The following is an 11,635-nucleotide window of genomic DNA, read 5'->3' on the forward strand; positions in this document are numbered from 1 at the left end:
GACACTGAAATAAAATCACGAACCTCTTGGATCCACTCCTCCATGACGTGCTGGTCGCAATACGCGTTCGCCTGAACCGTGAGCACTACCTTGTCCGAGCGGTGGGCAGGATGACGCTCGAGCTCGGCTTGGACGTGGTAGCCAGCTCACCCTTGAACACGACTAACGGGGGCAGCTTACGCCCCGTAGCCGACGCACACAGAAACACGGAGGCTCGGAACGAGTTCGCTGACATAGCTAATCAATACAAAAATTAATTTAAAGTAGTACACTGCGCATTTAAATGGTTAGAGACTTACATTGGACAACGTCAACATGACGTTCGCCCCGAAAAGAGATCGTGGTGCTCGGGTTCATGTCGATGTAAATCGACGTTTGGTCCATATTGTATACATAGTTGTACTTATCGTCACCAGCCGTGATGGACACGACACTGTTCATCTCAAACGCGTAGCGCATGGCGCACCCGAACGCGTCGGCCACCAACTGGTTCATACAAATATCAATATAAAATATCAGTACTGTAAATAAAATCGAGCACACGCTGGCACAGTACCTGTAGCTCCTCGCGCTGCTTGACGCCGCGGTGGTTGATGCGGCGAATGGACAGCTTGTTGCGGTCTCGAAACCGCCGCAAGTACTCGTAGGCAGCGCGCTGAGTGCGCTCACCTAACAGCCGCGGCTCAAACCGCGCGCCCATGACTAGCAAACACTGACTCGTCACGCATCTTGCTCTATTTTTTCTCATTTGATGCACCCATTCTAGCAACCTACAATAAACAGATCAAAGGTCAGTCAACTCATAGCCGTACAGTAGGATGTGACGAACTTGCCTCCTCTCCATATCAGGATACAGTATCGACGGCCCTCGTCGTGCGGCGCTGCGGACGAATTTCCGCGAGGGCGGAGCAGCTGCGATCGCAGACGCAGCTTTTCGCCAGCGCAACAGCGTGCGCGGCGACACCTTGTACTCAGCCGCCACGTCGGCGAGGCTGCTGTCGTTCGCAACGGCATCTTCGCTCGCGGCGATGGCCTGCGTACAGTAGAGTAGATGATTAGACGTGGTGCATGCGTTTCGTTTCGCGGGTGAACTCACCTTCGCCTTAACGCTGTTCTTTTGGTGGGGGCCTCCTACCATCCTGCAAATAACTGAATGGTGGCCGCGTAGCCAGCAACGAATTAGCGGCGACGATGCAGTGCTCCCGCGCGCTGAATGACAGTTTTTACCATACTTTTTACGTTGTAATTTATGTTTTTACGATCGGACAAATATTTCGTGGTCTCCGGTACCTCCCGCAAGTGGAATAGCGGCACGTGAGACCCATCAAGACTTAGGCCGGTTCTCAACCGAAGCGTTTTTCTCGGCGCGTGCGTTACATGCGTGCCCTACCCCGTATGCTCGGTTGAGAATGAAAGTGACCAAATTTGATTGGCCCAGTGTTTGATCAATATTATCCAATCATTGTACTGTTACTCTGTGTGATCTACGTGTGGTTCACGACTCAACAATATCTGAAGCGCTGACTAAGACTCCCCCGTCCGGCAATGGGGAGCGAAGCTGGTCCAACCCACCAAGCTCCTGTAGTATCTCTTGAAAGCTGAATCTCTAAGTAGCGTAGAAGCATGCACTCGCCACGAAATCCGCTCTCGAACTGTTGGATTTTTTTTTTCGTGCTGCTTGGTGTCGCTTGATGGCTACCAAACAAACCAGAAGGCCGCACAGCTCATCTGCAGCTTTCCAGCGACGCCGTTACCTTGCGGTGGGGGTGAAGCGCGGGGGAGAAGCACGTCGAAGCCGGACCGACGCCATGTCAGAGGAGGGGGAGTGCATTGATGGGGAATGCAAATAATGCAGTGCACTGATTGGCCAAAAGTAGTTAACGCTTGCCATCGCATGCGTTGTGCAGTATCATTTTTGTAACGTCCTGTTAACCAATCAGATCACAAAGTGTCCGAAAACGCATGCGTCCGCCTCGGTTGAGAACCGGCCTTAGTGTGTCCTTCCTACATGGCGCCCGCAGCGCGGCGCTCGTGATACATCAGCGTGTTAGCTAGAGGATACCGCAGGCAATTGTCTAGAATTGGTAAAGATTTTTTGCTACAGCATCAGCTATGTAAAGGGTACCTACCCTTGAAGTCTAAAATACGGTACATATTTTCCAGGACTCACAAGAACAAAAGCAAATGCACTAATCAAATACTCAAAGTGCAATGTTTGGCGACCATGTCACGCCAGAGCTCACGTGGCTGTCCCTTTCGGCTAACATGAACTGGAACTACAGACGAGTTCTGGGAGTCGATAGCGGAATACTGTCCACTACTCAAGACAGTAACGATGGGCGCCTGCTCCGAATACCAGAACTTTGTCATCCAGTCTTTCAACAAGCTAACGGGCCACTCACTGTTGGCTCTCGCCAGTCTCGAGAGCTTGACGTCTGTCCAACTGGCACCAGGGCGATTGACGGAGGACAGCGTATTTGAGTGGATCTGCTGCGTGTCCAAAATCCAAGAATTGGTTGGCAGCAAGCGAGTTCTTGACCTTTCGATCGCAGGTCACCAGCACGGTAGACTTGCGTTCACACCTCCAAAGTTCTACGCGGAATTTGTAGCTCTGCTAAAACTACTCGCCGAGATCAGCGAGGATTCTCTTGGTGCCGTCTCGTGCGAAACAAAACCTCTGCTGTATATTACAACCCATACGAATCGAAGGTGCACCGCAAGTGGGCGGAGGCATATATGCAGGAAGATCTGAAGCCAGTGCTGGAAGCTGTGAAGGAGAAACACCCATCGCTGGGATTAGAAGTCTATGTATTTGGCCGCAGTGGGGACAAGTTTAACCGAATTGAAACACTGAGTTCGACTGGTGCCCTCCCGAAGTCAAAACAATTTCCTCTTCGACAAAAGTGGGGATGATGGAGATCGCGAGGTCTATTGTGATGTTGCAGTTAACGAATGGATCAGCGACGATGAACTCGAAGAAGGAGATGAAGGTGAACTAGCCGACATACTACTGTGGAGGGCTATCATGGCTCAATTCATCCACGACGAAGGTGACTAAGAAGCATTGCAAGCTTGGAGTTAGCATCGATCAGCTCGAGGTCATGTCCAACAGCTCGGCTTGAAGTTGTCACCCCTTTTGTGGGGGTAAGGCTGCATTGACATCCGTTCATAGCCAACAAACATCTCCATTTCACTTTCTGCTTGAATTACAATCAACATATATCCTGAAAACTATCGTAGTCGCTAGCAAAAAATGTAGCACCCAGGAGCAACACGAAGTAGGATACCCGCATTTGCTTCGCTATACGATAGTTGTCGCTAAAGTGTCGAAAGTGTCGGAAGCTTGACAGTGAGCTCGAGAGGCTCGAAGTAAATTGTGGAATGAGCTCGCATTCACGCGTCCATAGAATCATGGTTGCCCCAACGAATGTTTGGAGTTCGAACTCTGGGCTCTACTGACTCAATAATGCGCTTGATCCAATGTTCAGTAGACGTAAACGTGGGCGTAAGCTTTGCATAAGCTACAACCCTCTCGTGATCGTTTTTAAATCACACAAGTCCTACAATCGCTGTATCTCCTTTCCCTTTCCACGATGCAAACTTCCTGTCTACCGTATCGCCGTTGTTAGTGAGGATATCCTCAAGCTTGTCCCGCCTTATTCCCCGTCAAAACTCTGTCTTCATTTTCTTCTTCGTCTTCCTCAGCACGGAGAAACCTTGAGTTTTGGCCGGGGCTGTTCTCGTCCGTTCAGGGTCGCCATCGTAGAGAGCTGAGGTGAGACCAACCTCGGCTGTGAAAATTACGAGACCGATCATGGGGCTGCTTACAGTTTGCGAGAAGATATATGGATCGCGGCAAATTCACTCAGACACTTCGACGGTGCAACCAGTACGTTCGAGGAACTGCAGTCATCTAAACTAAACGAAGCAACAGTGTGCTCTCAGTTGTGCGTCGAAAGCAACAAACTTGTAATTAAAGCAAGTTCGATAGCAATTCTGAAGGGCGGGTACAGACGTCAGAGCCTTCTTCTACACCGAAAAACGAACATCGAACATCCGAGCGTGACCCACCAAAATGCACTAACAAATTCGATCGATTTACTATGCACTAACTTCTTCTATTCGACATTCTTTTTCAGCTTGAATCATAACAAGCATATCTTTACATCATAATTGTTGTCCAAAGGCTATGCCAGTCTTGTAATGTTCGCTAAATCTTCACGTACATCACGTTACTACAGCAGACACTCAAACCATTTTACGGGCATCTTCGCTTTGTTGAACAAAGCGTCTCCATACTTGAGCTGCATATCGTAATGGTTGACTTTCGACCTGTAGTATCGGTCTCGCCAGGTAGTCCCGAACTTCGAAGCCGGAATTCCCACCGCGCAGCTTTGAAATTCCACCAAACCATCGTTACGGAGGGAGTGGTGGTGTCCCACCAGTCCCAGAGCCCAGAGCTTAACCTGGTCCGACGATAGCAGCCCTGAGAAACTATCGCTGCACATTAATGCGGACACATTGCTTGCGTAAGCCTCTTGTGCTGCTGTGTAGGCTGCATTTAACTTGGGCGTGCTGTGCCTCTCGCCTTGATACGACATCGACTTCAGTGCTGTATCGGGAGGGCATCGTCCACTGATCTCAACCAATGCTTCCAATACGAAATTGGTATCTCCGGCACAAGATTCCTGGATGAAATCGGCAGCCATGCTTCCCTTCATTGGCGCTCCCAAACCCACCCACGTCGAACTCGCATCAAGACTGCACTTCCCCGTAGCGATCGCCCCAGCTAACATCAGGTTCCCCATTGAGTGCGTGACGACGATCGTGTCGACAATCTTAGACTTTGTGCTCGTTTTACTGACGGCTAAAGCGCGATCACAAACCTGCTGCTGCTGCGTGTTGTTTGTCCACGAGTTGTTCACGGTATTGAGAACCGCGTACTTCATCGACGTGCAGCACGGGGCGTGGCCCGTCATGTTTCCCCAGTACTTGAACGAGGCTTGGTTGTCTGGTAACTCGGTGTGGACGCCCATGCCGTGAATAAAAATACATGGGCGCGGGGTCGACTTGCACGAACACGAGGAAGAATCTCCCCACGAAAAATCAAACTCGGCCTTCAATCTCCTCGCGTCTCCAGATGAAGATCGTAACCCTTTCAGAAGTGCGTTTCCAGTCGGAGTCAATTGAAACTGTGTCATCACTGCTGCGCATTTCGGTACATGTTGCGGTGCTGAGATGTTCATGCGCTCATCAAAATACTCCACTGTGATATCCATGTCGCTACCGTACATCTTGAGACCCGACGACCCCGAAGCGCACATTGCAAACTCAATGCCGTCCACGGAGACCTGGAACAAGTTGCCAGTCGAACACTTGATACCGCTCGAGGCTTTCGAAATAGCAACAGCTTCGTTCAGCGCTTTCGCGATTGCATTGATCGGCGGCAGGTGATCCAGCGCTGGGTCCAGACACTCTAGTGTCGAGCGAGCCAAAGTGCTGTCGGTGTTACTGGTTGCGTAGTAGACTGCTCCATCGACTAGTGTGTAGTTGTAAATCATCTCGTCGTGCTGGAACGAGACAAATACATTGTAGACTACATGTGAACCATCGTTTGACACAACAGGATCAGCGACCATCGAGAAGTCAGACTGGTCGTGCACTTTCATGGAGCTGCGCTTGAGCGAGAAGCTGAACCGGAGAGATGGCCATTCTGTCGCCGGATTCTGGTGATTGAGCTGTTGGTGCTGGTGAGAATCGGCTGAACTGCTCTCCAAACTTACAGTTGCTGGCAGGACGAGCGCAAATAAAATTGTCAAGATAACTTCGATAACCAGGAGTGGCGGCGGCATCTCGCTCGTAAATGTGCGTCTTGCGCCTCGCTCAACTTGAAAGAAAGCAAAATGGGGCATGCTGGTCAAGTGCGGGCATCGACCACTGGTCCAGGGGCAATTCCTCAATGGCATCATGAGCATTTGCAATGCCGGTGCACTTCCTAAGCAAATCGATTTCAGATTTCCGCGGCAAACAGAGAATTGCGACCACCGGACAAAGAATGTGGTCGTGCAAGGGGTTTGCTGTGCACATGGACGAGTACTACTGCAACACGTTAATGTAGGTCTTGCGTGAAGCGTGCAACGCATGCAGGGTGCTAGTTGACAGCGATAAATGGAAGGCTCGCAGTGAACATTTGGGGCTTGAGCTGACGCTCTCGGCCTGGGCCTGCGCGAGCTGCAGCTCCTGCTCGTCGGCCGAGGCGGCGCCCATGCTGTGGCGCTGGGGCTTGACGCCCAATTTTCTTGGCGGTGCTTGGACAGTACAAGTCGATCACCATTGTTTCGTTGTGGTCAAGTCAATCCTTGTACTCCTCCTCCCAACGGCCCGTCGAAGTCGACACGCTTTCACGAAGCAGCTTGAACCGGTTGGTACACTCGGGAGGGAACGCGGAACCGTTGATCAAGTGTCCGGGGGTTGGTACATACGTACGTTTAACATGGCTAGTGCGGGTGCTTTGAGCTAACACACGCTGCGCGGGGACAGGGGCGGCGGCCGGAACCGATGACCCAAGTCGGAAATTACCCGGTCTAGAACGAGTCTTGCCTGGTCCTGCCATCTTCCGATCGCCGAAATTGACAAACGAGGCTCTTTTATCGATCTTGGAGAAGACGTCGCACACGCAGAACTAGTGGTGCGAAGTGTCAGTACTGCATTTGTCTGCACTCGCTGGGAAACAAAACAGTTCTTTTCTACTGTATTATGGAAATTCCTCCTTTAGCGTGGTGTAGCTATCAGCATAAGACAGTGTTCAGGTTGACATGTGAAGCACATTCAAAACCCAAGTTGAATAATGGCGGCCACCAGGTCTCAAAGTCTGAACATGAACCACTGCCTTGGTATATTGAAGTGTACGTTGACTACATGTACCGACAGAGTTCAGTCATGCCCGTAGAATGCACGTAGAATGTCGAGCTTAAAATTAACATTGGTTTTTATAACTACAATAAACACTCAAACCACTTCACGGGCATCTTCGCTTCACTCAAAAGTCCGTCTCCGTACAAGAACTCACTGTCGTAATGATTCAGCTTTGTCTTGTAAAAGCGAGATCGCCACGTATCGCCGAATTGGGACTCAGGAATCCCAGCAGCACAGCTCTGGAACTCCACCATGCCATCGTTGTCGCCCGATTTGTGCGGAACCATAGCGCCAAGCACCCAAAACTCTGCCTGGTACTTGGAGACGAGTCCTGAATACCCTTCACTGCACATGAGAGCATACACATTCGCCGTATAAGCTTTTTGGGCAGCAGTGTACGCTGCATTATGCTCTGTTGAGCTGAATCGCTCGCCTTGGTACGCCAGCGACACTAACGCAGTAGTTGGAGGGCATTTTCCAGTGATATCGGCTACGCTTTCTAGTAGGTTGTTGGTTTCTCCAGCACACGAAGCTTGGACAAAGTCAGATCCCATACTCCCTTTCATCGGGCCGGCCATCCCCACCCACGTCGAGCTTGAATCCAAGCCACATTTTCCAGACGCAATCGCACCAGCCAGCATGAGGTTGCCCATTGAATGGGTAACTAAAATTGTGTCGGTAATGGTAGAGTTCGCGCTCGTGTCGCTCACATCCAACGCTCGATCGCAGACTTTTTGCTGCTGACTGTCGCTGGTCCAGGAATTATTCACGGTATCCAGCACTGTGTACTTTATCGACGAGCAGCAGGGCGCGTGATCGGTCAAGTTGCCCCAGTAATAGGAAAACGAGTCCACGTTTGTAGGCTCTTCGTGATCGATGCCCATGCCATGAATGAAAAGACATGGGCGAGGCGTGGACTTGCACGAACAACCGTGGTGATCAGACTCGTGAGATGGATCGCCGGATGAATGGTGCGACTCGTCGTCAGAATCATCAGACCAAAACGTAAAGTCAAATTCAGCTTTCAACTTCCTCTTAGCAGCAATTTCTCCAGTAAGCAGTGCCTTTCCAATTGAGGTAACTGTGCTTGGTGACACCGTAGCTTTGCACGCATTGGTGTTTAGTGCAGGTGCTGAAATATTCACGGCATCCTCCAAGTAGTCAACTGTGATGTCCATGTCGATCCCGTACATTGTGAAGCCTGAATCAGTGGCGCATAACGAAAAATCGATGCCATTGATCGAAACTTTGAATAAAGACCCTGTCCAGCATCGAATATTGCTGCTACCGCTCTGTGATGTAGCAGTCGCTGCATTTATCGCACTCACAATGGCGCTGATTGGCGGAAGATTCCCTGATTCTGTGCCCAAACACGTCAAAATGGGTTTGCCGGTGTTGTCGTTCACGGATTCTGTTGAGATGAAGGCAGTTCCGTCCACATGCGTGTAATTGTACCGCGTCGAGCCTTGTGTGAATGTCGCGAAGGTATTGTAAAGCACGCTGGTAACTTCGCTTGAAATGACTGGGCTGACGGACATTGAGAAAGTCGACTGTCCAAAAATCTTCATTGAACTGCGCTTGAGGGCGAAGTTAAAACGAAGCGATGGCCAATTCGTTTCCTGGTTCTGAAGTTCGCGAAAGTTACGCTCACCATTTTGCTGTCCCGCTGCAACTGTGGAAGTTAACGCGAACAATGCTGCGAACACGGCTGCAATACGCAGTAGCTGGGATGGCATCTTTCTGGCGGTTGCTTGTAGTGCCAACTCGATAAAAGTGGAGTGAGCTGTGCAGCTTCTTGTTGTTGAACATCTCCCACGCTGTCCACTTCACCATCTCCAATAAACTCACTGATGATCGCTCCGGCACGGACGCTTCGCTGTATTCCATGGCAGGGCCAGGGAATTGTATTTTCCACTTCAGAATTGTGCTTCCGGTATACCGGTGCATACCGGTACATTGGGGGTGACAGCAACCGATGGACGTGTGGCGTTTTTCCTCACTTTGTCTTCAGACCAACAAGCAAGCAACAAAGACCCGCCTCTCCTCGTCCCTTATCGGACTAAGCTGATGGTCATTGCATAAGCTCCCATTAATGAAACGTCGTTGAACCCCCAATGTAGTGGAAAAACAGACTACATGTACCATGCTGCATTTTGTACAATCGACTCACTATCCAGAGATACTTGCCGAACCGTGATTAATCGCCTCGTTCGCTCCATACATATGCCGTCGGAGCTGGCTTTGATAGGGCGCTGGTTCCCCTGATGCGCGCGCGTCAACGCAACGAGGCACAAACAACAACAAAAAGCTGAAGAGCCCCGGTGAGCCTGTGACGCACAGGAGCAAGGGACATATCAAATGACGACGAGGTCGAAGATTCTGTAGTCCGCAAAAGCTCGAGTAGCGTACAACAAGTTCCAGCGAACTACGCTGCTAGACACCTCGTGCATTATTCAATTGTAGCTTAGGATTTCCTTTAACTCACGCTACAGCAAGCACTCAAACCACTTGACCGGCATTTTGGCCTCGTCGAGAATCGCGTCTCCAGCCAAAAACTGCATGTCGTAATGGTTCAACCGCGTCACGTAGAAGCGGTCGCGGTAGTTGGTAGTGAACTTGGACTCCGGCATGCCAGCAGCGCAGCTCTGGAACTCCACCATGCCATCGCTTTTCTTAGCTTTGTGGGGAAGGCTGTGGCCTAGAGCCCAGAACTGGGCCTGATACTTCGATGTTATGCCCGAGTACGCTCTTCCACACATGAGAGCGTAGGTTTTTTCGCGATAAACCTTCTGAGCTGCTGCGTACGCTGCATCTAGCTGCTGGTTGCTGTAGCTGCCGCCCTGGTAAGCCAGCGACTTCAGTCCAGTGTTTGGGGGGCATCGCCCCGTGATGTCTCCGACTTTTTCCCAGAATCGGTTAGTGTCACCTGCGCAAGATTCCTGGACAAAGTCCGAAGCCATACTTCCGATCATCGGCCCAGCCATACCAACCCAAGTCGAGCTCGAATCCAGACTGCATTTCTCAGTAGCGAGCGCGCCGGCGAACATGAGGTTCCCCATGGAGTGCGTGACGACGATCGTGTCCTTAATTACAGGTTTCGCGCTGGTGGTGCTCACCGCAAGCGCACGCTCGCAGACTTTGTCCTGCAGGACCTCGCTCGTCCAGGTGTTATTTACCGTGTTCAAGTGAGCATACTTCACCGACGAGCAGCACGGCGTGTGGCCCTTGATGGATTCGCCCCAGTACGAGAACCAGTCCTCGTTTTTGGCCACCTCCTCCTTCACACCCAGACCGTGGATGAAGATACATGGACGCGGGGTCGACTTGCAGGCGCACACGGTCTTGTCTTTAAAGGACAAGTCCAAGGACTTGTCTCCAAACGAGATGCTGAAGGCGGTTTTCAAACTCCTTCCGTGCGTTGAAATGGGCTCTCCAGTTAGCACGTCCTTACCGATCGGTGTCACAGCACTCGCCGACGAGACCTTCATGCATTCATCTTTGCAAGTCAACCTTGGCGTCTCAATATCGATAGCGCTCTCCAAGAACTCCACCGCGACGTCCATGTCAGTGCCTTGCATCGTAAAGCCCGAAGACCCGGAAGCGCACAACGCGAAGTCGATCCCATTCACCGTTACCTTGAACAAGCTGCCACTCGAGCAGTCGATAGACGTACTGCCGCTTCCGGACACAGGCGTGGCATAGTTGATCGCTTCAGCGATTGCGTTGATGGGAGGGAGTTTTCCCGCTTCCGTGTCTAGGCAGGTCACCGTCTGTGTCGCAGTGTTGGCGTCCGAAGGGCTACCGGAGTACGGGACGCTCGAGGAATGGGCGACGCCGTCGATAAGCGTGTAGTTGTGCAGGGTTGGTCCTTCCGTAAACGTTGCGAAGACGTCGTAAAGCACTTTGCCTTGGTTGTCCGACACGATGGGGTTGGCGTACATGTCGAATTCCGACTGACCGTAGGCTTTCATGGAGCTGCGCTTGAGCGTGAAGTGGAATCGCAGGGATGGCCAACTCGCCGTCCCCGTAGCAGCAGCCTGCATCGAAGCTGCGAGCAATCCGACGAGGACACACAGAAGAGAGGACGGCATCCCGCAGCGACGACTTGGTTTCGTTCTTGAGGGATCGACGCCTGTTACTTCAGATAGAGAAATGTAAAATGGTCGTGAATTCTGGTGTTCACCGCTGAGCCTCCAGCCTCCTGCACAGCACTCTGGCAGAGCCTATCCGCAGGATCCAGCATCAGGAAGCGTGGAGACAGGGAGGATATGGATCCAGTTATTAATTACAATCATAAGCAATAGTGTCAACAAACAGGTAGTCCGTGAGTAATACTAGTACATGTTTATTTACACAACGGTTAAACGGACTGCATGTATTATAATATAATACATGTACATGTTGCATTTTGTATAATCGACTCATCATCCTGAGACTTGCCTAACTGTGATTAGATGTAATCGCCTCGTTCATGTCATTGGAGCTGGCTTTGATAGGCGCTGGTTCTCCTGATGCGACGTGTCAACGAACGGCGTTGCCACAACATAATTTCGACAAGACGACACGTTTTGCCACATCATAGTGAGGTATATTGACATAGCAAGCTCCAGCCTGTGTAATACGATAGATTACGGCGAACTAAGCACTGAGTGTTGCGATCGCCGTAATCTATCGAGGGTAGGTTAGGATTAATTACGGAAACACCAAAAGATAGCTGGCA

The 11,635-nt window shown here is 50.9% G+C and overlaps 1 protein-coding gene across 1 annotated transcript; it reads right to left on the reverse strand.

The window, feature by feature from the left end:
- Nucleotides 1-6,995: 6,995 nt before the first annotated feature.
- IUM83_19287 (uncharacterized protein) lies at nucleotides 6,996-7,268 on the reverse strand (the record flags this gene model as incomplete). Its single annotated transcript, XM_067944333.1, has 1 exon — nucleotides 6,996-7,268. One exon carries the CDS (start codon nucleotides 7,266-7,268, stop codon nucleotides 6,996-6,998), a length of 273 nt encoding a protein of 90 aa, XP_067785159.1.
- Between the last annotated feature and the right edge of the window lie 4,367 nt (nucleotides 7,269-11,635).

Source organism: Phytophthora cinnamomi (assembly GCF_018691715.1).
Source record: "Phytophthora cinnamomi strain GKB4 chromosome Unknown Contig82, whole genome shotgun sequence".
Taxonomy (NCBI): Eukaryota; Oomycota; class Peronosporomycetes; order Peronosporales; family Peronosporaceae; genus Phytophthora; species Phytophthora cinnamomi.